The 26530-nt window shown below is 44.6% G+C and overlaps 1 protein-coding gene across 1 annotated transcript in view; it reads left to right on the top strand.

Annotated features, from left to right (window-relative positions):
* Positions 1-26530, top strand: part of CTBP2 (C-terminal binding protein 2) — a 142943-nt gene that overhangs the window by 63680 nt on the left and 52733 nt on the right. Inside the window, exon 2 of the mRNA XM_074907937.1 lies at positions 15208-15366. Within this exon, the coding sequence (XP_074764038.1) occupies positions 15309-15366 (58 nt within the window). The 5' untranslated portion in view covers positions 15208-15308. The remainder of the gene's footprint in view (positions 1-15207; positions 15367-26530) is intronic.

Here is a 26530-nt window from a genome sequence, read left to right as displayed (position 1 = left end):
AGGAGAGCACCCTCGGCCCTCTCCCAGGGATCCCCCGGGGGGTTCCTGGGCGCGCTGAGGGGCCGTGAAGGTGGGAGCCAGTGGGACAGCTGCCGCGGGGCTTTCATCGTTTTGTGAATGCTGCTAAGTTAAGCCATGTGTGGTTCTCTTTCGAGGAGCGGTGGCCTAACCAATAAGGACGAAGTAAATAGCATTCATTTCCTGCTGACCTTTTAACACGAACAGATGTTTTCTCTTACAAGTATCATAGGCCACTTCAGTCCCTGACCTCATCAAGTGGGCTGCTGCCGTTTTCATACTCGGCAGTCTATAAAACTGCTTTTTTAACCTGTCTTGGTGAGACCTGCCTGCAGAAGTGGGTCTCCTGCCTTGGTCAGGACCCATGTGCCTTTAATGTTTCTGTCTTTCTTTTCTCTGGATGGACCAACCACTTCCTCCTCATTTTTGTCTTCTGTGGAGGCTGGCAGATGTTTCCTCTGATGGGCTCTATCAGGCAGCCTGGGGGAAATGAGTTTCCCTTTATAATATTTTCCCTAGCAGTCCTCACACAGGTTGGAACTTCAACCTGACAGCTAAAGCAGTAAGTTCATCACCCTTATCCCTGTTTGTGGTGGTTGACTAGAATGAAAGGAGTCTTGGAGTCACCTCCAAGCTCAAAATGAAAAAGCTTTCATCACTGTGGTTTCCCTTCAGTGCTCACTGCACCAGCTGGTGCCTCCTCCTCTGCTGCCCTGTGGGTCTCGGTCCTGCCCAAGGGAGTCACTGATCTCAGCTCTGTCCCAGGCTGCTCTACTTGGAGATCACCTGGATGTTGCTTTTTTGTCACACAGTCTTCCCTACTGCATCTCTAGATCTTCTGTAGATGATACTGGGTGGGGGTCTGTGCAGGAATTGAAGCAGTTTGGGAAGCAGATGTGGTGGGAATGAGCAGTAAAGCTTCCTCATTCCTGCTACCTTTTAATTTGCTTTGGGCCAAGCGACATGCAAGGCTGAGCATGACTTGTGTGTCCAAGAATATCAGAGATACTTCATCCAGAAGACAGCTACAGGAAGTTTCTCTGCTGGCTCTGCTGGCCAGAGCCCTCTTTCTTCTGCCTGTCTTGCATGGAGACCATGGGAACGAGCTCTGCAGTGAGGTAATGGAGGGGAGAAGCATGGAGGCAGGCTGGTGCATGTGCCATGAGTTTGTTTGAGACCTTTGCCTGTTGGTGAAGAGCCTTTTTCCAGAGTTGGCATTGCAGTAGCATCTTATCTGATGTCATCAAGCAAAGCAAAGTGTCTCCATGTCTGCGATGAAAAAAGCACAATTGTAGTGCTTGCAGGCCGGTTTATCTCCTGTGCTGCGTGGTGCACAGCTCGTGTTCCTCAGTCAGTGACATTCAGTTTGGAGAGCAAATCCTTTGGTCTTCTGCTTTCAGGTGGGGGTCATTGGAAATATGAATAAATACCAGTATGATTTTCAGTTATTGAGTTATGCCGTCTGGAAAAGGATGTATGTTAATTTAAAGTTCATGCAATTGCCTTTATAGATTTCTTTTTTTAATACCATGCTGAACGTAGGTTGATACAGATTTCCAGGTTGTCACTTGTTGAGATTTTGGCCTTTCCCTAAAGAAATATTTTGTTTTTCTATTTGTTCTTTTAGTACTCTCCATATGTATTTAGTGGAAGATGTTCAGAACTTTTGCTCCATGATTTGTGATTTCTATCCAAGAATAGTGGGTCTGTGCAGGACAAATAAGGGAAAAAAAGTTCTTTGTGTGTGTCAGGTTACCCTCCTTTTCAATTAAAAAGAGAAGTATGCAAAATCTTAAAAAATTCCTGAGTATTACCCAAACATTACCATTTTTATAGTTTCAAGTTTAGAGAAAATGACTCACAGGCATCTTTAATAAAAGGATTGCTCAAAATAGAGTGGAGTGTGATTCACGTTAGCAAATCAAGACACGGGAGAGGCAACAAAGAAGCCTTTAACCTGATACTCACTCTTCCCCATGAGTGTGTTGCAGAGTGGATGGCTGAGATTTCCCCTCTGCCCGTGGCGCCTGGCCGCGGGGAAGCAGCATGCGGGAAAGGAGCCGCCATGGATGTTGCTGAGCAGTCACACCTCTGCTTCTGGGGCAGTTGGGGCAGATGGGAGCGATGCAGGGCACAACCTGCCCCTACTCTGGCAGTGCACGGCCTCTGTCAGCCCCCCTTCCGTCCCTCTTGCAGGTTACCTGCTAACATCTTCCCAGGCAGGTCGATTGTCCAAAACATCCCAAACATCCCTATCTGAGGGATAGGAATCCTGCCCATCTTGGATATTCTTTTTTATTGGTCAGTGTAATTAGGCAATGCCAAATTGTAGGGAATGGTGAAGCTCAAACTTTTGAGCCTAAAACAGAAGAAAGCCTGCAGTTGGGCATCTTTTGCAAACACACCCGGCTTTTACTCACCAGCACTCGGACCTGAGCGTGTGTCCAGCACCACACAGGGCTATTCTGAATTTTAAGGTCATGGTGACAAGAGAGATGTCACATCTACAGCAGTGTGCTGCTTGTAGGGACTTTGAGTGAGGAGCCAGCTCCTTTGGCTCTACCTGAAAGCAAGGAGCATTCACAAAGCATGCTTGTAACACAACCCTTGTGAGAAGAATTGTTTAACAAATAGCAACATAATCTAGTTTGTCTTTTCCGCGGTGTTTTAGTTTGCCCTGTGCTGGCAGTCAGCCTTTCCCAGGTTTAACCTTGCATAGAAGATTTTATCTTGCGAGTCTGCAGAGACGGGTGCTGGTTGTGGAAAACATCACTGACGTACCAAGTGGATTACTGGGCAAAATCGATTTTACTTGGTACGTTCATATGCTGAAAAGCAACATAATAGTGTCTGCTTTGCTTCCACACCAGCGAGGGGGAAGTGCCCCAACATGTGTTGGGAGACCCTACACGAGTCTGAGAGGTGACTGAGGGTTTTGGGCCATTTTCATCACCGGCGTGATTCTGATGGCATCGTTTTGGCTGACTGAACAGGACCTGCAGAAATGCCATAGGTACACGTGCTGATGTATATTCTGCGGCTGTCTTTGCTTAAGTGTTAAACATTCCCCGTGAGCAATGAGAGCAGAGACCTTCCCCATGGTCCTTGCAGCTTCTTTGGTTGATATATGGTGTTTTCCCTCCTTTTTGTCAAAGTGTCCTCTGTTCCAGAGATAATGCAATTGCTATGCAGTGCCGTGCAAATACTCTTCTGTATTTGTATCTCTTTTCTATTTAATTATACTGTATAAATGTCCTCGGTAAATTTGATAAGTTGGGTGAAGGATATTGATTTTCGAGTCTCTCATGCAGGGCTCCTTGTAGTAGCAGCAGCCGTTCACCAGGCCTATTTCCCGAGGAGGTTTTGAAGGTTCAGCATTTAAGTAGCTACAGGATAACAAAGGAATTTCTTTCTCTACGCTCCCAGTAGAGCTGCTGATTGCAGGGTTTAAGGCCATAGAGAAAACATTAGTGTCGGGTGCTTTTTTTAAAAGTCCCAGACTTATGTCATCTGCAAAAGCAGGCAGGAAGGGAAATCAAGGTACAGAATGGACCCACTGCCTTCATTCCTGCAAATAAAGCCTGCTCCCAGCTTTGGGAAGAAAGGAGAGGGATGCTCCCAGGGTCGGATGAGGTCCTGGGGCTTGCAGCTGGGCAGCCCCTCCACCTCTCCCCACCATCACCCCACAGCTGATGGCGAGGCAGAAGGAGAGGGGGAGAGACCAGCGGGTGTGCAGGGAGGCGGAAGGGAGGAGAGAGAATTTGCAGGGTTAAAAACGGGAGGACCAACAGTCTATTTTTAACTGCAGTTTTGAATGTGAAGTGTCACCGATGTTAAAAAAAGCTCCTGGTAAATGGTGAGGAAGATGCACGCGATAGTGGAAAGCCAGCTGCAGCTTTTTGAACTGTTTGCTGGTGTTTGTGAGGAGGCTGTGAACACTTGGTTAGTGTTAATGTTTTAATTTTCCTTTTCTCAGCCTGAGGTCTCCCTACACAAGGGACTTTCTTTAAACCATGCTTAGCTCTGAGCCTTTTAAGATTATTTTGTTCTTCAAGAGGAAAAGAAGGGAGAAGTGTAGATATTTGTGCACTTTCCTGTTGCCTTGCTTTCTTCGCATTCTCTTGGAACATAAAATGTTTTCCTTTCCTTTTTTTGTGCTGAAAATTGGACGCTGATTTTGTTTCTGGCTAATTTCCATGTATTTCTCATACAGGATTTTAGCCTTGATCTATAATGCAGGCCTGTGGCTGTTCTTGCTAAAAGTTTGGTCCCGCCGGGGCATTCATTATAAAACCTTATTTTCAGTAGCAAATTGCTTTCTGCAAACGTCACCTTTCGGAGCCCACAGGTTTGGGTGGGTAGGGGGGCAGCATCCCTGCAGCGCCAGACCCTGCACCTCTCGGCTGTCCACCCGCAGCTCCCCAGGATTTGGGAAGCTGGGGATTCGGCATGTTTGCCTGCATGGAGGCAGAAGGCTGGAGCCACTGTGGTCTGTCACGTCAGTGATCCGTGGGATAATGCATCCCCAAGTAGTGGCCGTTTCTGTCTATTGTGTCACCGATCTGTGCATTAAAGGGACCCCGAGTAGGTGTTGCTACAATAAACCATAACAGCTCTATAGGAGCCGTCACAGTTCATTGCATCAATAATCTGTGTATTAAGGCGTCCTGAGCAGGCCTGGGCACACAATGGACCGTTATGGCTCCAGATGAGCCGGTATAAATTTAGGTCAATAACCTGAGTGTTGTTAAATCCCAAAATAGCCTTGCTACAGCAAGCTGGCAAGGCTTATAAGAAAGATGTGTAGATTATGCAAACCTGTGATGGTTGCAGAGGGTACTCTGACTTACCACTAAAGGTTAGTGGTGGGAGAATTATTTCATCTTATTTATTACTGTTATCTAAACCTCTCTCCGCTCACTAGGCTCCCTCCTTCCTTCTCCCTTCACTCCTCTGGAAATTAAACCGCGTGAGTGATGCTGCCAGAGCCGCAGAGGCGAGATGCAGAGGGAGAGACAGGGATGGAGGCTCGGGAGGAGAAGGCAGCGTTTCACAGTTGAGCCATCCCGGAGCCGCCCCACATCCCAGCGAGCTCCTTCCCGTGAGACTTCACGGAAGCGCTCACACGTTTCCATCCTGGCTGTGCGTGTGCCTGACCCCGTGGAGCTCAGTATTGTGGGGAGCATGGGTTTTGCATGAGGAGAGCCCAAAGGGCAGGAGGGTCCCCCGGGGCTCCCCAGACCCTGGCTTCCTCCAAAAGCCACCCTCCATCCTCACCCCAATCTGTTTCTTGATCCAAGGCCTTCTTGGCCCTCGATGCCCCAACACCTGGCTGGGTTCTTTTCTCCACCATTCTGCTCCTTCCTTCATTTCTCATTTCCCTCAGACAAGGCCCTTTTGTAGGTAGGTGGTGGGGAGAGGAATGCCTTCAGCACAGGATGGAGACCGGTTTGCATTGTGGGTGTACGCCTGAATGGAGACGTAGCCTTGAACTCTTGAACTCCTTTTTTTTTTTTTTTTTTTTTTTTATGTAGAGTAAAGCTGCTATGTGCTGAAAACAAACAGGACTCACTCCGATGGAAAGAGATTGTATAGTGGGAACAGATCTCGGACCACAAGAAATGGGGTTTTCCACATTTCCATTCTGAGACTTTCCATTTGAGATTTTGCCAGCAGTTGGGCAGTAGAAGATGAATTAGCTGAGCTGTTAAAGGTATTACATGTATTCCCCCCTTCGGAGACTTGTTAGAACATATTTTCTTCAGTGATAGTAATAAGTGTTACAAACAAAACACAGTTTTCCCCTTTGAATATTCCTTTACACAGAGCATCATCTACATAAAAAAAAACCCCTACGTTAAGCAACATGAATAGCTTCAGGCTATTTTACTTCATGTTGCTAAATAAGTCAATGCAGATGAGGACTTTTTATGTAAGAGTGGCTTGTAAATATAAGCACTAAGATAAGGGCAAATTGTAACTCCGAAGATTCCCTGGAGATAGAAGAGTGTCAGTGCTCCTTCCCACTATTCCCAGTCCAGCCAGAGCTCTCAGGACAGGCTCTGGGAGATCTGACAGAAAAAAAAGGTTGAGACGTCTGTGATGTAATGAGAAACACAGGGATTTTGTTCCCTATGGGGGCGTTTGGTGTGCTAGTCTCTAGGGGGGCTGAGTCTCCTGATTGGGTGCAGCTGGGGCATGAGGGGGCTTCACCTCTGCTCCTCAGGTGAGTTAGATCCATCCTGAGTGAAGGGTGGAGCCTCCTGCCCAGCCCTGCTTATGGTTCCTCCTCCAGCCTTCAACCCGGTCATGGAGGTGCAGGCTGGTGTGTGCTGCTGTGATCTTTCCTGGGATATGGGTATGTGTCCTCTGAGAAACTGGGCTGAGGCCACCGAGGTACCTTCCACAATGTTTGGTTGCTGTGGGGCAGGGCCTGAGGAGAACATCCTGTGTCACTGCTCATTGCTGGAGCTGCTTGGGGCTTCGTGTTGGATTTCATTGTCTGATCCTGATTGTGGAAGAATTAAGACATTAGGAATGAAGGGGAGTATTCCAGGCTTGGAGATACTTCAGTTGTACATCCCGTAAGTCTGTAGGTGGGCTGTGCTGACGGGGATGAGGGTGCCATGGTGTTCTTGTCTTGCATCAACCTGCTGATGCAGCACACCTGGTTACAGCTCAGGATGTGAGGTGGGTGCCGCTGCGGGAGCGGGGTGCTGCTGCGGGCAGGCTGCCAGGTGGAGGTGGCACAGAGGAAGGAACTGCTGTGTGCCCTGAGTGTCCCATGTGCTTGCTTCTAAGGGTGCACTCATCTAGTTGCTTATTTTATTATTTCTTTTATTTAGGAGTGACACAAAGACAAGGACTTGCAAGACAAGTGGTCTTGGGTTTAGTGTTGGCCCTTTAGCTTGGGCATCTGAAGGAAAGAGTTGGCACCCAGGGTCTTTTTGGTAGTCTTTGTGTTGCTGCGCTTGCTGTTTTGACCTTTCTGTTAAGGAGGAATTCAGGAGTAACTTGTGAGTATTATGGAAATATATACTATGTACGGATGTTTAATCAAATCCTGGAAGGCAGGAGTGCCGGGTGCTGCTTTAGTACACTGCAAAATGCAGCCACTGCTTCTGTCAGCCCTCTGCTTGCGGACGGAGACCAGCGAGGGAAACGGGCTTGATGGATCGGCGGTGCAGAGTTGTGGGGATGGGAGAAATGCGAGGCTTTGCAGGGGGGTGCAGGGGGTGTGTGCGGCAGGAGGTGGGTGCGGAGGTTGGGAGGATGTGGCTCTCGGCCACATGAAGATTTTGGTATGCAGCTCGTACTCAGGAAGTTTGGCCACCCTGATTATAAACATACGTATATTTGGAGATGTATAGTGAGATATCTGTCTCTTTCCTAATTTGATTTGTATTTAGATGGAGAGAGGGAAACCACCGAAGCAGGGAAGTGGGTGGCTTTGTGTGGTTTCCTAGCCAGCAGAAGCTGAAAACGGTTTAAGTTCACATTTAGCGGTATAGTAGTAACTAGAAGGAGACGTCTGAAGGTAAGTGGCCATGTCCTACGTCTTGGCAGTGAGGAGGCTGGATTTGCCTTTGTTCAGCTCTGGAGAAGGATGAGCTCTCCCCTCTAGCTCTGGAGACAGGTAGTGGTGCCATGGCATGATTTATAGTTTTTTCTCAGTTAATCATTTTCAAAATTTAAACCATAAACTGCTGTTTGTGAGAGTAAAAAGGATGAAGTTTGCTGTGTTGGAGTTAACGGAGGGGAAGAAGTGAACTGAACAAAACCAAACCTTGGAAGCAACAGTAGCTGTGCACTAAAGTGTTTATTTAACCAGGACTTTTTATTCTAGCTATTTCATCTTATTTTCCTCTTGTCCTCGCTCTTGCTTGCTCATCTATATGCAGCATATGGAAAGGTTGAAAAGTGGCAATTACCAAATGAGAGTAGACAGAGGCTGTTCTCCAGCAGCTCCAGATGGGGGTTAGTGATGCTCTTCACAAGCTGTGTGCTGGCGCTTCACTCTGCAGTATAAAATGCCCTCTAATGGACAAGTAACTGCATAGCTCATCCAACGAACCAGCAAATAGTCATTTTTCTTCTCAGGGTTTTTAATTTGGCTGTGCTGATTTTGGTACAGGGGCAAATAACGGTTTGAGTAGAGGAGAGCTTCTGGTTATCCAGATGTGCAAACAGCAAAGCTTCACTTCACTCCAGCATTAGTCTTTGCAATGAGAGAAAATAAATAACAATAATTTAAAGGGTTCTGGTAAAATGCAGAATGAGATTTTCATTTTCAGTATGGCAGGGGCCTTTGGAGCCTGTTAAGAGTATTTATATATTATTTCCTCTTGGTTTATTTGAGAAGTTAAGGGTACTTTCCCAGCCAGTGATGTAGCAATATCAGCGTGCACGTTATCAGTGTCAGATACTTAGAAAAACAAGATAAGAGAGACTGAAGGAGGCCTGTGATTAATTAGCAGATGGATTAGGCGCTCTCGAAGCTAAGTGGATAATTTGGGTTCAGCTCCTGGTTATTGTTTTGCCCACCACCAGGCCCCTGAAGGCTGTCGGTGCAGGATAAGCCAAGCATCGACCGGCTTCACTTTTGATGCCAGACAGAGAGATGACAGTTATTTTCTTTAAAGCAGTTTTCTTGCTGTCTGTTTAGGTTGCTTGTTTGTATTTTAGCTTTAGGAATGAAAGGAGTGCCAGTTCTGGTATTCCCTAGTTTGAGTTGAAAACTCACAGAGGGTCTGAGGAGGGCTCTTACTACCTGACAAGGGAGCATGCCTGGATCTTCTTAAAACCAAAAACTAGTCACTAATGTCAGAAAATAAAATCAGGGGAAAAAAAATGTTGAGAAATAAAATAGAAGCAAAACCTTGGGTATCTTGCTGCCCTCTCTTCTGCACCATGGCTATTGAGGCAACTTGAATATTGTCATTTCTGTAAGCAATCATAACATCTTTCCGACTATCAGAAACCTGATCTGGAGTGCAGTCTGTAACCTGAAATACGATTCTTAAAGAGACTTTTAAAAAAATTCCAGATCCAAACAAAAATCTCTTTCATGCTTTATGCATCATTAAGATGGAGAGGAGGGAAAAATGCTACAAACCCATATGTCTTTTTTTCCTTTGAAGGGCGCATATATATATGTATATGTATATAATTGTGATTCTTCTTTTACTGAGTCAACAAGTAGCTTTGATGGAGTAGAACTGATGAGGGACACTTGCCGTGACTTTCAAGGGCTGAAAGGAATGCAAGATCAGGCCCTCTGTGTCATCTTTGAAGCCTTATTATTTTAGCACAGTCTGTATCTTGTTGCATAACGTTTTAAGATGTGGTCCGCATCATTATGTAGCATGTTTAATTTAGCAACAGATGTGCAGGCTCATATGCCGTTATGGTACATTTTGTTCACTCATATAATAGCAAGTTCCTCAAAATTGTTACCAGTTCTTCAGCGCAAGACTCCTACAGCATGTTATTCTCCTTTTCTGTGTGGTGAAGAGCAGAAGAGCTCTTTATTTGCCATCAGCAGGTGCTAACGTGGGAGTGCGGCTCTCTGTGCAGCACGTTTAACCTGCTGCGTTCCTGCTTTCTCTGCAGCACCCACTGAGTCCGCTTTCCCCAGCAGTTTTTGGGGGAAGGCACCAGTGGAGGGGCAAGACTTGGGGTGTTAGGTTTCTGGGCTGGAAAAAAAAAAAGCAAGTCACCTAGGCAAATAATGCTTATTGCCACCCACAGCGTCATCCAGTCGTTCCCACGGAGAGGCCTTAATGCAAAACATCGCTGAACGCTCTGCGGCAGCAGAATCGTACTAATAACTAGGAAAAGCATTAAACTTAATTAACAGTGGTTTTGTAGCAGGAGTCCTGCCCTCACTGTTTTGAGGGTGCTCAGGGTCCATGGAGGGGAGATGCAGGCTGCCTGGCACTGAGATGTGATTTACAGCCAAGGTAGCTCTTCCAGAAGTTGGGAAAAAGCCTTTTTTCTTTTTTTTTTTTTTTTTTTCCTAGCATCCTATTTCCCATGGAATGGCTGAAAGCATTTAATGGAGCTGGGAGAAGTCCGAATCCTGGCCACACAGAAACTGTGTGATTCCTCTTCCCAAGCATGAGGGTTTACATGCCTCAGGCATTTAAAAAATTAAAAAACCCTATTTTTTATTTTGGCTAATGAAAATCTATGTTTGTCTCACTACCCATATAAATGTTTAATCCACTTTTGGTTCCTGCTGGGCTATCGGGCTTAATGGTGTCTTGACACTGCGAGTTCCCTATATTGTTTTATTGTGTTTTAAATGAAAACATCCAAAAAAAGAATCTTGAGAAGGCTCATGTTGTTTATCCCTTCCCTTCCATGTGCTTCCCTCCTCCCCTGCAGCCATGCCAGGGCTTTAGAGAGAGGAGAAGGTGATGGAGGCTGCGCAGGGGCATCGCACTTCAGGATGTGCTGTCAGTGTAGGGAGGAAGGATGACACAGTGTTCACAAAGTCTTCCTCCTGCATTGTACAGTCTTCTTTGTCCGCTTCCCTCCCCTGTCATTATCTCTGTGTGTCTCCTTTCTTTTCTCCGCGTTTCCTTTCTTGCACAAACTCTGCTTCTCAGCCCCTCCTGTCCTCCCCACAGTGGCTGCCGATGTCTGAAATGATCAGCCGTGACAGTGGCCAGCTAGTTCAGAATAGTTAACAGCCAGTGATGTTAACGCAGGGCTTAAACAGTCCACGGCTCTGAGGCCTCTTCCTGCATTGAAATCTCAATTCGAGTGCGATCAAGCTTTGGAAAACTGAACCTTGACGTAAAGAAGTAGGCAGGGAGAGCTGCCCTTGGCACTGGCAGATACTAACTTCACAATTACAGACCACTTGAGTGTCGTGCTCTGCTTCCAGCTGGGAGGGCTGATGTCCTGCAGTGATCACAAGTACAGAACCCTCTCTGGGAAACTCTCCTTTCTTGAGAGCCTAGGAAATGTCTGACAGCATCATTAGAACATTTGGACTGGATTTGCCCTTAAGTAAGGCGTTGTGCGTGTGGAAACCCAGTTTAGATGTGAGAAAGGACAGATGTTTTCATTTGCTGTTTGGAAGTAGGAGCTTTTTGCAGTTCATGGAGCTAAGAGTTTTCTGTAGTAGGGTAGCTCCATTTTGTTGATGCTATATTTCATAGAGGGTAGAAAATGTAGTTGGAAATTGTGAGCAACAAGTTTCTGGCTCCACTAAGGGTCTTGGAGTGCATGTGTGCGTGTTTTGATTGTGTAGAAAGATGCTCGTATTTGAAGTTAAAGAGGAGTCCCGCTTAACCTACGATCGTATATTCATTGGCAGAAGTGGTGCGTTTGTACCACTTGTTCATTCACACCTCAAAAGGCAGCGATTGCTGTTCTGCTGTGTTTTGGGCAGGACTCACAGGTGTGGTTTTGTGATGCTTACCAAAGCCTGTGGCGGGGCTGGGCGCTTGGTTGGCTTCAGCTCATCACAAAACGGGGTGTAGAGAACACCGGGATGCTTTCCCGGGGCTGTGCCCTGGGAGGGAGCGGGTAAGACACAGTTTTGTCCGGACAGCAGGGTCCTGGTGACCTGCTGGGTGACACCATGGTTTGCTGACAGTGCCTGTGATGGATGGATGCTCTAAAATAGATGTTGCCCATGTTTGTGCTCCTGTGTTTCCTAGTATTCCCTGAAAAAGTAATAGTACAGTTGGGAGAAGAGCTTAGAAGACAACACATTCTTTGTAAAGTCACCTTTCTCTTTTTTGTCTAACCATTTTATTTGGGAAAATCACCTCTTCTCTCTTTTCGTTTTCCATCAAAAGCAAGAAAATTAAGCCCTAATACAGCTTTCTCTGCTCTCATTTTCTGGCTCATGGATTGTGGTATTTAACGGGCAGTATTAAGAAGCTTTTAAAATGTGTTATGTCAGGATTGGTTTTTTTCCTAAAATATTGTATTTAAGTACGATCCTTCTTTAAATAAATAATTAATTGATGGGCTATCATCGTGTCCGAGGGTTTTCAAGAAAATTTACATTTTGAAAGACACTGTTGGAGGCTAACACGGCCATGCAATTACTGTATGTAAATCACTTCACTTGTTTCCTAATCTTGCTGAAGATGAAGTACAATTTTTGTGCGTGCACCTCTCTCTCTCTCTCTCTCTCAAATTTCCTTATACAATGAGGTTTTCTTCTATTTTAATTGCTGACCATGATTTTTGTTCTGCCTAGCCTGATTGTATTTATTTTATTGCAGGGGACATTTAGCCTTGCGATTGTTTTGAGATTGGGTTGGATGGAGAAATCATTGAGGATAGATTGAAGTTGGGTGCGCAACTAATTGCATCCTCCATCCCACAAATGGAAGAACTGCTTTCTTAATTACAGCTTCATACGAAGGCTGGGGAATATCCACTTGTTTCTGTGCCCTTCACATCTGCTTCTCTCCATTTTATCCATCCCTGCCAAATCCTGCTCGGCAGCTCCTGCCACAATTTTAACAAGTCTTCTGAGTTGGTCTTTTATTGCAGTTGGGATCATCCTGGACACCTGTCAGACAAAGATGGAATAGTTAACATCATTAGGATGGTGTTCATTCATGGGCATTACATTAAGCTGTGTGGGATTCTGATAATATGAGCAGTAATTTCTCTGATTGTTATTAGTTTCTTTTGTAGAAAGTTTTCCTCCAGGGAGTAATGCAGGGAATTGAGATGGCAGGAGAAAAAAAATTTTAATGGAAGCATTCATCCATCAGAAAATGCACTCTGTCAAAATTAAATACACTTTGCATATTGATTTTGTTTGGAAAAAGAAGAGGGGGAAGAGTTGCAGCCCCAACATAATGAACCATTTGAGCGTTTTCAGAAGAAAATGCTAACTTTTTCTCTCCTGACATGACTTCTTCATAACCTGGCATTTCTCGCTGAAAGTGGAGTGGGATGTAATAGAGGTAAAAATTCACGTGTATGCTTTTAAATGTTGTTCATGAAAATGCTGTTTGCTACTCTGACTTCAACAACACTAACAGTTTTTGTTGTAAGAAATATTTTGACTGTAGCAAGCTTCTGCCTCTGGAATGGAAGTTTTCTGCTTCTTTTAGAATGTTGCATTAATTATTAATGTGAGTGGGAATCGTGCTCTTTAGCATCCCTGTGTTTAAAAAAAATCAATTAATTATTGCTATAAATCTCAGAGATTATGCTGCAGTTGCGCTGCTGGGAAATTGGCCATTAACTACCAGGAAATCGCCTATCTTCCCTGAGTCAGAATTCAGTTGTACCAACACAACCCTTTTCCTTTTATAAATTAACTATCAATGTGATGCATAATTGATAACCATTTATAATAATAACAATAATCTCCATGAAATTGTCATCTCGGTATGCAGCGGCTTTGTTAGAGCCTTTACCCCTCGCATGCTCTGCCTAGCCTATTGCATTTGTTAACTGTGTTTTCTGGGAAGTTATCGCTTCACTGGCGTGGTTTTAGGAGAGCCATAAGCTGTTCCAGAGGAATAAAATGCAGGGTAGAAACCCCTGACTGGACTCTGTGACTATGAAGAACCTGAAGTGTTTGGAGAGGATGGGTTAAGTGTCGCTATCGCTGCTCTACAGAAGGGGAAGCTGAAGTCAAGGTTACAGACGTTGCCCAAGGCCAACTTTTGGACATCAGCTTGGATTTTCCTGGTTCTTCTTTCCGTGCGTCCTAGATCACATGAACCCAGCGGTATTTTAGTTTGCTGTGAAAATTTTTTTGTTTGCTTATAACGCAGTGTGAAAATTCACCTGCCACACAGGAGCTGTTTGGGGGCCACTTTGAATGAATGGTACCAACTTTGTGGTTATTGCTGGCTTTTCAGAATTATTTTCTTTTAACCCTTTCTAATCCTTTGTAAGCAGAGTGGTTGAGATTTTGTAGCGTGATACAGGTGGCCACTCAGGAGAGGATTCTTGCTGTGCGTGCACTCGTGCCTGCCTTCCTCTTCCCCCTCTCTCCTTGTGAGACGTCTGAAAACACAGTGGTGTTTTGCTTTGTTTCTAGAAATCACAGCTTTCCAATAATTCTGCTGTTCTGGTGCCTTTAAGTGGGCTTAAAAGGGTTGTGGATGGCTGCAGGGGGGCAGGAACCTCTTGAGCAGGATCCATCCCTGAAGGTTTGTAGCTCTTGTCAGGGTCATCTGTCTTCACCTTAAAATATAGAAGAGGATATTGGATCACTGGTAGTGTAGCGTAACTCGGTAGAAAATTAGTGCATGTAGTGCTGAATTGTTTGAATTCAGCTGTCAGTATGAGGTCTTTTGTTGTACGTCTTGATTCATGAATACTGTGTGGAACTTGCTTTGAAAAACTTGTACCTGGATTTTACAACAAAGCTGCTGGGTACAAAGTGCCACAGTGGCACGTTCAGGGTCTGCAGCCTGAGCGCAGGTCGGAGCGTTCGGGGATTAAACAAACCTTTGGCTCTCTGTAGGAACAAAAGCATCAGACCTGAGTGGATTCGTTTAGGGTCTTTCTCTGTGTCACCAAAATGCAGCAAAGCCTGCAGCTGCTGTCCCTTTGTAGAGCATTTCTTATGAATCAGCCACACATAGAGCTTTATGGATTGCTTTATTTCATCGGCGTTTAAAAGTGTGTACACTAGAAATGGCGGCTCTGTCACCCAAAGTTTAATGTTAGCCCTTCGAGCATGAAGGTAAGGACAGGCTGTGGTGACAGCTGGAATATGTACCAAGGTCTAGTTACAAATTCAAGGTCCATTGATGACTTTTACAAGGCAAGGCTTAAATAAGACATGAAAGTGGTTTGTATGTGAGGGAAAGTACTAGAAGAGCAAAAGCTCCTTTTCCTCTTTTATATACTCTCTAATAATCTTTCAGTGTCTGTGAGCCTACAAAATAGCTTAATGGATTTTATCTGCTAGGAATAGATATTTTTTTTTAAGACGGAAATAAAACTGGGAAGGCCATCCAGCGTTTCGACAGTTCGTGTGTACAGTGCTGTTTTTTCTGATCACAGGGAAGATAAAGGGGCTGTAAGCTTGATTTGCAGCATAAGATGTGTGACTGCCGGGATGCTGGGGTTGGAAGCACTAAACTCACCGCTGGCCTTTCACAAACCTGCTCCGCTCTTGGGGGCGGATAGATCTCACCTAGTGTGCTGGAAACCCTAATGAATCCTTTCGTTCCTCTGCAGGATCGACAGTGGCGGTATGCACGCCGACTCCTGTGAGTTTTCCTGAGTTCCTGGGGGACTACTTTGCTTTTTGAATCAGAAAGTTACAAAATTCGTCAAGAATGGCACTTGTGGATAAACACAAAGTCAAGCGGCAGCGACTGGACAGAATTTGTGAAGGTAAGAGTGTGCTCCAGCTTTTCTGTGGAAGCTGATGGATTGCTCAGGTGGAATATCTAATTTTTCCTTGTTTCTTACTGCACTTAGTCATAAAGAGACCAGATCTAGTGCTAGATCCCCTGCCCTCTCTGCTGACTCAAAATACAGTCATATAGCATTGGGAAAGGATACACTGGTTACTCATTTCAAAGTCATCTGCAGTCCTGTGAACAGGACTTTGTTTAATTACCAGGTCTTCTCCTTTTATCCTAAATTCTACTGAACTGATCTTGTCAGTCCCAATTTGAAACAGAGCTTAAGTTTATACTGTTTTTAGAAAAGGGTTATGCTCTGTTAAATGTGTTGCTTTCTGGAGGTCTCCTCTGGCTAGAGAAAGAGCTGAGACACACAGGCTGGTGCCACAACTCTACCGTCCCTTCCCACTCCATGTGGTGCCAGTTGCAGTGTCCAAGACAACGTGTCACTCGGGGGTGAAAGTAGACGATCTCCTGTAATATTGACTATCATCCTGTAAGAAATAGGTGGCAAATTTAAAAGTTGTTGTTGGAGTAAGTTTGGGTGTATTGTTGGAACAGCTTATCTTTTGCTGGTATGTGGTGATAAGGCAGATTTGCTGTAAATCATTTTTTAGTAGCAGTACATTACAGTATCACAGCACAGGTGACTTTTACCTTCTGTTCTAGTTTTCCAGCAGAAAGTGGTTTTAGATAATGTTTTCTGTTGCAGCTCACGTAGTGTAAGTTGCTTAAGATAGAAATTGAGTGATGGTAAACAAGCTCTGACTTTTTGGTGTAACACTCCAATAATTCTCCTATGCAGACCAACACTTCTGCAAGTTTTACTAGCAGCAAAAGCAGAACAGTGTTATTTTAGGAAGAATATCTTAATTTATGTCTCTTAAAGAGTTCCAGTGTTCTGCTCTTCAGGAGATGGATAGTGGCCTGCAGGGTAACAATCTGCAGTATTACATGAATGCAAATGGGGTGAAATAGGTTTTGCTCGTGGATGAAAGCATAGAGCTCACGGGGGGATTGTGCTGCATCCATTCAAGCAAAATGTGTGGGGCTTTGCGGAGTTTCCAGTGAGTGTAAAATGCTGATCAGCATTTTAGGGTGACTTTTGCCTTGATTTTTGTGTGTTAAATATTGCTTACTCTTGCATGCCAAAGTAATACTCTTCTGCTGTTGCTTTAAACTTGTCATGAGTTACTTAGCTCTATTAATTTTGCTCTGTTAATTTTGGAGGGGGCAGGCAGAGAAGATGAGAGTTAGGAAGGAGTGTGCAGGGTACACTGCAGTGTGGAGCTGCCTATTTCTCCTATTGAATGTCATAAACACTCAGGTGTGGTACGCTATCTCATCTTCAAAATTTACTTTGAACTTGACTTAAAAGAGTTGTATCAGCTGAGCCTGGATTTTCAAAAGCTGCCTTCCTAGTTTGATGTTTACTATCAGATCTAGTTGCTGAGTGTACAAGAAATTCAAAAGGATCGTACAACGAACCTGCTAACGGAGCTTTAGATGTGATTGAAGTTTAGATTATTTTCCTCTGATATATGAGCTTTTTTCTTCTTGGTCAAAAGATATTCTTTTCTAATCCATAAATGTGCAAAAGACAACTTTTTTAAGTATATTTTGTCGTTTGCCACTTGTTTTGTGGGATTCGCTGTAGTAAGACACTGTTGTGTTGTATTTATAAGCAACAGGATTAGGACTGAGTGTAAGCAACACTGTATAAATTACCTTCCAGAAAGCTTAGTGTTTGCCAAAATGCTGGGCTTGTAGGACAGCAGTATACCATAGTGACATCTCTGATGGCTATTTTTTATTATAGGCTCTTCATCTTGGATTGTAGCATAGCAGAGCACTGAAAAGGGGTCATGCCAGCTGCTGTGAAAACACACACTGAAAAAAAATGAGCATTTCTCTTGGTTTTGTCTTGAAAGGTTTATGGAGCAGTCAGTGAAAGATGATGAGAAACGAGGGAACTACTTCAGCAGACCTAGGAGAGGAGTCTCTGCTAGCAGAATGGTGTTCAGTGAAAAGAATCACTAGTGTTCCATCAAGCCCAGTGCAGCATGGTCCAAAGAAGTTGCTGTTCAGGAGTTCCCGTTCTGTGGAAACACTTGTGCAGCTTTTCTCTTTTAAAAAGTGAATGGGTACAGAGCTATCTTTACCTGATGACAGGCTACATGTTTTGCAGTACACAGGTGGAATTCTTTGGGGCTTATGAAGCTGCATATACTGTACCATTGCTTTTACAATTCACAACACAAACCCTGGAGAGTTTGCTAGGAAGGGGCTTTATTCCATGCAGTAGGACGGTGGCAGGTCTGGAGGTGAAGTAGCCTCGGGCTGCACGTTGTAATCACCATCCTTACTGCCAGCCAGATTCTTCTTCATACGGGCTTACTAAAAACATAACTACTCACATATTGAGGGAAATAGTTTACAAACTGTCACGGTATTAAAAGAGTATATTAAGAAGCTGCAGTGTTTGTATTACTCAGTTAAATGTGCATCTGGCATGGAAAAATAATCCGAGCCATACAAGAAGGGTGGTATCTTTGCAAACACTGGTTCATAGCCTTTATAGGCAGATTTATGAGTCTTCCAGGAAGAGAAGCAGTACGGTCTCATTGCATTGCCCAGCTTGACCAGTTCCTCTGTTTTTTTTAATATATAGTTATGACATCTTTTTGTGACGGCATTACTTTTTGCTCTAAGCAGGCTGTTTTGAAGAGGTGAGCTTTATGCACCAGGTAACAGATTTTGCTCCGTAGAAGAATACGGGTGTGAGATGGTGTGGATTTGAGGGGATAAAGGAATCTTAGGGCAACAGCCTGGAGTAAACACATTTAGAGTGGTCTTTAAAGAATTAAACGGGTTTGTGATGTCCATCTGAATGAAGTTAAGTCAGAGTGATCTTGACTTACCCATTTCTTTCTTTACTGGTTGTCCCAGAGAGTTTGGGTGCCTATTCTGTAATTGGATCCATGTGGGTAGAAAGATGTACCCAGTGAATGGCTGGAGCTTTTGAAAATAATATATGCAGGGTGGTTTACATAATTCTTGTTTGTGGAATTGTGTCCAATTACATAGTGGATCAAAATATGCTTTAGAGGTGGAGCTGCTGGTACTGTGTTTAGTTAGACTTGTCCAGCGCCCCTTAGTTCAGATCCTGTTTCCATTAGCTTGTAATTTTGCCACATTTTAAATCTGTTTGAGCTGAAATTTTCCATTCCATGATGAGCTTTTACCTCAGGGTGAATTTAAAAAAGGAAAAATTCCAGCAAAAATTGTGGAGCCGTGTCTGAGCGGGAGATGGAGCGGGATGTTATTTTTGCTGTGTTTAAAACAAAGCAGAGCTGCAATCCTGCAACCACACAGCGTGGAAACCACGGTACCCACCTGCTCTCTTTCAGATAAAAAGGGTCTGAATTTTGCAGCAGAGTTGCTGTGGTGTCAGGAGTGTGCCTGTTGTTGTTCCCAAATTTGGGACAATTTCTCAGCCTTTGAAAGAAACGAAGTGAGTGCAGCTAACACAGCTGAGGGTTGTTTCGTGTGCTCTGGAAGGCTCCTCTGGGCAGAGGGGGGCGGGGGGTGAGGTGGGGACCTCTGCCCAGTACAGGCCTGCAGAGTGGGAGCAGTGGGTTAGGGGAAGGTGAGAACAGAGTGAGTCAGAGCAAGGACAAAGCCTGTACAAGGAGAGTGAGAGCAGGAGCTCAGACAACTTGCCCTCAAACTTAGGTGCTGTGAGAAATACGGTTCCCCTTGCTGGAGGGCTGGGATGTCATCCAGAGGGACCTGCACAGGCTGGAGAGGTGGACCCATGTGAACCTCATGGAGTTCGGCAAGGCCAAGGGCAAGGTCCTGCCCGTGGGTCGGGGCAATCCCCAGCACAAATCCAGGCTGGGCGAGGAGTGGCTGGAGAGCAGCCCCGAGGAGAAGGACTTGGGGGTATCAGTGGATGGAAAACTGACTGTGAGCCAGCAACGTGCGCTGGCAGCCCAGAAAGGCCCCGTGTGCTGGGCTGCACCCAGAGCAGGGTGGGCAGCAGGGCCAGGGGGGGATTCTCCCCCTCTGCTCCGCTCTGTGAGACCCCCCTGCAGGGCTGGGTCCAGCTCGGGGGCACCAACAGCAGAAGGACACGGACCTGCTCGAGCGGGGCCAGAGGAGGCCACGGAGATGCTGGGGGGGCTGGAGCCCCCCTGTGAGGACAGGCTGAGAGAGTTGGGGGGTTCAGCTGGAGAAGAGAAGGCTCCGGGGAGACCTTAGAGCGGCCTCCCAGGGCTGAAAGGGGCTGGGGAGAGGGGGGAGGGACTCTGGATCAGGGGTGTGGGGATAGGACAAGGGGTCATGGGTTTAAACTGACAGAGGGGAGATTTAGATGAGATGTAAGGCAGAAATTCTTCCCTGTGAGGGTGGTGAGGCCCTGGCACAGGCTGCCCAGAGAAGCTGTGGCTGCCCCCTCCCTGGAAGGGTTCAAGGCCAGGTTGGACGGGGCTTTGGGCACCCTGGGCTGGTGGAAGGTGGCCCTGCCCGGGGCAGGGGGGTGGGACTAGATGGGCTTTAAGGTCCCTTCCAACCTAAACCAGGCTGTGATTCAGTGATTTCCTTTCATGACCACACTGATACTAATTTGTCATGACGGTCTCCAACTGTATGATCCTGCAGGTATGTGTGTTATTTCTCCATGTCTTGTAAGCCTGGCAGTTTCTTCCTGCTCTTCCTTGGTGCTCCCAACCTGCTCTGCTTCCATCTGGGCAGCAGAAAGTGAGTGAAGCTCCAGGTTGAGGAGGAACCATGGCAGGCTCTGCTAAGCTGACAGAACACAGGCAAGATGTGCAATATTGCTGTTGGGCTGTTTTCCTTGCTGTTTTGCTGAAGGGAAGGTTCAGCTGCAGAGTCTGGCCACAGATGGTTGTGCCTCTGCCTGGGCAACAGCCTGGTCAGGGTGGCTTGTTGCAGTGTGCCCCTCTCCCAGCAGCTATTTCAAACCCTCAGGGCAGAATCTCACCTGCCATTCATTTAGGAAACAACAACAGAAAGAGTTGGAGGTGTAACTTTTTTTCTGTGCTACCTGTGGCAGAACAAGGTGTGCAGCAATGCCTCCAAGAAACCCCAAGCTCAGAAGACAAGGGGCATTCCTGGCACGTGGTGCCCATCACTCCCCTTGGGGCTCTGGTGCTCACACAAGGCATTCCTGGGCAAGGAAATAGCTTGAAGCATCATTTCTGCTGCCCAGCCTCCTGCTTGCTCAGCTGTTCTTTATTTTGTGCTTTGGTGAATATGGTTAAAAAGTACTACCAGGAGCTAGCCAGGGAGTGAGGAGCAGCCCTTTGCAGTTGTTGGCAGTGTCTTTGGGAACAGTCTGAGTGGAAAGCCAGAGGAGAAGGTGCTATGGCAGTGTGCAAGGTTGTGTTGTTATTTCCTCATGAAATGCCAAAATTTAATGGGGATGAAGCAGTAATGGTAGCACATCCAGGATACAGCATGGCAGTGCCTTGTCTGTGTGTAAAACACAGGTTTCCCAACAGCAGAATTCCTCTCTGATGATCGCAAGTCCTGCCTCTGCTCCATACCCTTGCAACGGCGCTAGCCTGCCGTCTTCAACACCACTGCCATGAAATTTTAATGCCTGGCTTTATAGGTTAAAGTTTGCACTGACATAATTTATGAGTCAGTTGAACTTTCAGCACAGGCCCCAAAAGTGGCAGCCCTGAGATGAAAGAAGCGCAAAGAGAAAAAAATAATTGCGAGGCCAAGTGAGCCCAAACATTTTTCTGATCGAGTTTTTTGCTTCAGAGTTTCTCATTATCCAGTGGGAAATCAGTTTGTGCCACCAAAACTCTCTGTACTTTGCAAACTAGCAAAGTTTGCAGTGCCAAACAAGCCGTCCATATTCTTTGTTTTCTTTCAGGTTCTTTGATATGTCTAATGGCCAATAAATCCCAGCACAGGCACGTAATACTTTCAGTGCTTAATGCATGACTCTCTTGGCTTTTTGACTTACCGACTTACATTCTGAGTGGCACCCTAGTGTCCTCTTTGGATGAGGCTTCTTGAGTGCTACCCACACTTCCTATTTCCTGTAGGAATTCCTCAAGCATTTACATTGCAGTCACTATAGTATCTGTGTGTGGCCTTAACCCTCCACATACCCTTGTTTATCAGTGGGAGTGGGACACCACCATGGATACTGATGCCTCTTGGATAGGTCTGAGTTGTTTGATATAATAGTTCGGCTTGAAAACCTTGAATAAGCACCTTCCCGTGATACGCTGGCCAGTTGGGATGGCAGTTTCCTTTCTGTTCTCATGTTTTCCCCATTGATTTTTTGTGGCCTTTCAAAGGAAAAGAAACAGGAGCACTTCAGTGATATACGTGCATTTTCAGGCTGAAGCAGGAAACTCAAGATGAACTAGGAAGTGCCATTGTTCTTGCAGCAGGCAGCTCGGTTGATTGCTTGTTATTTGTTTGTTTGTGGTGGTGGCTGTTTGCTGGAGTTTGACCAAGCCCTCCTTAAGGAGGTTGTCTGCTCTGAAGAGTTCACAGCTTAGAGTACCTGATGGTTACAACAAAGCACATATGATCTGAAAAGGAGCTGAGTCAGATTCTGCTACTTGGAGCAAAATCCACGTGTCCTGCAGCAGTCGGGAGACAACATGGCCCTAGTGCTGCTCATCCGTGTATGTGCCTGGTCATTGCTCTGAATTCCTGAGTTGGGGAACTCACAGTTGCAGTTGCTGAACCAGCGATAAATAACCCAACAACCAAAAATCTGGAGAATTTTCTGCTGGGTTAGTGGTCTGGTTTTCTTGCTGAAGGTCGAAGGGGAGCGGAGCAGGTGGGAGAAGGGTGGTAGCTCTGGTGGGAGCCTAAAGCTCTTTTTCTTTTTCTTTTTTTTTTTTTTGCAAAGGTGGGAAGGGGTTTATGGAACAGAGGAGGGAGTTTGGGCAAGGAGAGGGTGGCTTCATCATAAGCAAAGTTATCTCAGCCATGGCTGCATAAGGTTGGTTAAGTCATTTCAAGAGTGGACAGATTTCCACCTGCGATGGAAATCGATGCAAACCATATCCAGTAATGTTTGAATAAATATACTATGTAATGCTAGGTACACTGGTAAATACAAACCTGAATCTATGGCAGGGGTGTTTTTACCTGCTGTTTATTTCAGTTTCTCATCCATAAAAGTGGACTTAATATTTGCACTGTCAATTCTTGCTGGTGGTGCACTTTCTTACTGTTTAAAAAAAAAAAAACAAACCAACAAAAGAACCCACCAAAAAACCCCGCCAACCCTCTTTAGAAATGCCCCTGAAGAATTGTAATGGTTCTGGCTTTTCAGCAGTATTTGAACAGTGTGTCCTTGAGGTCTGGGCTCACACACCAATAACAGCAGAATACGGAATAGGTTCTCATTCAACAACTACAGTCTATTTGTGCTAAAAAACAGAGGAACTTGCTTGTGGAAGCAGATGGAAAAGTGTGCTTAAAAACTACAAAGCAGTCAAAATGAAAGTTGTACAAGCAACCTGAATTCTGGCGTCCTCTTGTTTTCCAGGCCTTAGTGTTTTGTTAACATGGCATTGTGTAGGAAATAATCAGATATAAGACACTGCGGTACACATAATGTCAAAAAATGAGTTGTCTCAATGCTCAGCACTTCTCTTCCAGACCATTGCGTGTCTGAGGGTCTCAGCAGTGACTGGACAACTCTGGAAAGGGGCTGCCTCCAATTCTTGCTCCTTTTTATAAACAGTGGCCAACATGAGTACCTTTGATATTTGGGTGGGGGAATTTTCTTCCATTCTTGCAAATTTGAATGCCAAGTAGCATCTGATAATACTTATTTTTACTGCTTAGAAATGGAATCTTATTATCTCAGGAAATTCTTATCACCACTAGTCATTTGATGAGAAACAATGAGTTAAAGATGATATCAAATGTGGAAGAAACTGCTTGTCCTGAGTAAAAGGGACTTATTTAGAATAAATATAGGCCGCTTTTTTTTCTAGTGGATTTGAGTTTCTTTGTTCCATGAATATAAAACACAGTACAAGGATTTCCCCCCAACAATAAAGCTTTCTATACTTTTTTTTTAAGTTTCCACCTCAAAGCACATAAACTATCAGGCTTTTAAGGAAGGATTGCTTACCACATTTTGCCTAGAGAAAAGGCAGAGTTAGCTTGTCAGATCCTCTGCCGTTGTACCCTGTGCTGATTTATGCTAACTGAAGATCTGTCTGGCTGCTCCTGATGTTTTGTTCTTGTGAGAGTCCATAGGAAATTCTTTGGCCTTTATGGAGGTTTCAAAACATTACTTCAAATTCATACGAAAGCAGGATTACGCCTCATTTTACCAATGTGAGCAATGAGAAGTACGCCATCCAGCAGTGCTTTTAATTACCCGTTCGCTGATTGAGGCATAGCAGGTTTAGGAATTACTCATCATTAGTAGGTTTTCTTAAAATTTTAAGATTTTTAAAAAATAGGACAGAATCCTGTGGATGAAGAAAGTTCAAGCAACCTCAGTGGGTTCACAGGCATTATTCAAGGTTGTGGACTTTACTCCATGATTTTTCAACCCTTTTACTTGAATCGAGATCTCTCTGTATTTGTGCTTTGTGACAGAGGTACCGGGTAGCTCCTATCTGCAGGAATGCTGTTGTCCTTAGAGCATGGAGGCATAGGCTGCTCAAATAGTCTGGCAGTTCTGTGTAGGTTATTTTCCTATACATTCACTTACATGCAGTCAGTCTCCTGTGACGTGCCATGGAGGGATACGCATGACAAGATTTAGGACTTGAGCCAGATATGAAGCCATACTGACAAAATCCCCCAGGCATCCGGTAAAGACATTTAGATAAGGTTACAGACAAAAATTTCATTAATTTGGTATGCAACTTTTTGGTAATAGATATGTGGCCCAAGCTACTGCAAGGCAGAGAGAGCTCCCCTTTCCCTGAGACTTGAGGGCTGTATGCACGGGGATAGGGAAAAATACTTCTGTTGTGTTCTCGTGTTTAAGCCCATATTTATGGTAACTTAATATGTATCTGATTCTTAATTCTGCCTTGTGTTTTTCCATTTTCCCTAGCCTTAAGACAAGGTTCCATGTAACACGCTTTATAACTTCATGTCATTAATTAAGAAACAATTACAGCTGATGACTTCAATACCATCAACTTAATTTTCATCCTTACCACACTTCCCATTTAAATTAACTGGTTTAGGGATTAACATGTTGTCATCGTATCTGGGGTTTTTCTCATTACTCTAAATCCCCCCCCCTACATTTAAAGATTACTCAAAAAAAATTATAATATCCCCAGAATAAGCACTCAGAAGCCGTGTTGTTGGAGCGGTGGCCTCGGGGCAGCCCTGTTGCCTGTTCCCAAGCTCTGGAGTTTGGGAACGCTGCAGAAGCCGCCTCCAGCATCCAGAGCGTGGAAGTTGGCTGCTTTACCTCTTCCAAACACGTGATGGGAAATGATCAGTCCTCCAAGACAGATGAGAACAGGATGGATTTGCCCTCAAAATATCAGAAGAAACTCATCTAACTGCTAAATTAGAATTTTTCAAGGACTGATGATGTCTGGATCTGGACCAGGCTTTTAGGTTTGATTCTGATTCTGCTGAATATTTACTAGTAAATATTTTGACGGGAGTAGGACATCTGGCTATACTAAAATAAAGCTGTAGAGGAACACATTACACAACTCTTCTTTTATATTTCTTGCTATCCACAAACAGATGTAATAGATCGAAGTGCCAAAACAGTGAAGGTTTTCATTATGTCTTTTATATCTGAGGGCTTTCTTCAAAGAGCAAGTTTTCTGGAGTTGGCTGTGCATTTTTGTTGCTTTAAAATTAAATGACATTGATCACTTCTTACTGACATTTTTATATAGCCCATTAGTTTAACACTATTTGTTTTGTCTTTTTTTTTATTGTCTTTTTTTTTTAAACAAAACACTCTCTGCTGCCGTCTAGCACCTCAAAACTTACTAATAAACAGCTTCAGTTCACAGAATAGCCTATAGTTATAGATTGACATCCATTTGAGAGAACACAGTGTCGCTTCCTGCTGATAACGGGTGTTTGAATCAATAAATGAACCTAAGCAAGGGATGTAGGTCTGGGAGCTTCATCCTTGGTGTCATCCCCATCGGGGAGTGGCCGTCCCCCATAACGGTCCCCATGGATGCTGAGGGGCCACAGTAAGGCCTACCTGCAGATGTGGTCCTTCCACATCTGATACTTGGATTATTGCAATACAATAACACAAAATACCAATCTTTTTAAAAAGCAATGCATATATATTCTTTTAGCTAAAGTAATATTTTCTCCTGGTTTGGTTTGGTTTTGGATTTTATCTGCCTTGGGTCTTCAAGGGAAGTAAGTATTTCAAGCTCTTGGCATCATCAGGGGAAGTAAGGCAGACAGACACCCTGAACCCCAGCCTGTTTATCTCCTCAGGACCATGTTACAATCTAGTAATTAATTATTTTTTGTGCAAAGCCCAGACATGCATGGCAGAGTTCAGAATTACAATATATATTCATTTAACAATGGATTTCTCTGCTGCTTTCTGGGACAGATATAATTCCCATGCTTTTCATTACATATGCTATTTAAATCTTGATCCTGAATTCTTATTAAAAATGATGAGATTTGACCTCAAAGACTAATACCCAGTTTTGGAGACAAGGTGCTTGATGTGATTTTTAGAGGATTATTTTTAAGAGCATTCGTAGATTAGATCTTTGCCAATAGTTGAGGGATGTGCCCAATGAACCTTGTCTACTGGCTTTTAGACTGACATTCAGCATCCAGATTGATTTTTATTTGGTAGTCTTTGAAAGCGTGTAGGGATACATCTGATATTTTTATTATCCCTTTGTTGATGCAGGAATGTGACAGTGCTGTTTCTGCTAACTTTTATTGGAGTCTCCCCCTACTTGAAGGCAAAATTATTTCTGATTGAAGTTTCAAGAGCTTGTAGGGCTCATTCCAATGGCTCAAATTGTGTTTCATAGCTGGGCTTCTTGTTTTCAACTGCGAGTGTATTTTAGGTCATTGCTAGCTTCCTGTATTTGTTACCTGTAATTCGATTTTCATCCTGACAGCAAATCACTAGGGCTTTACCAGGGGAGCTG

The sequence above is a fragment of the Athene noctua genome, chromosome 5, assembly GCF_965140245.1.
Source record: "Athene noctua chromosome 5, bAthNoc1.hap1.1, whole genome shotgun sequence".
Lineage (NCBI taxonomy): Eukaryota > Metazoa > Chordata > Aves > Strigiformes > Strigidae > Athene > Athene noctua.
This window is presented reverse-complemented; position numbering and strand designations above follow the sequence as displayed.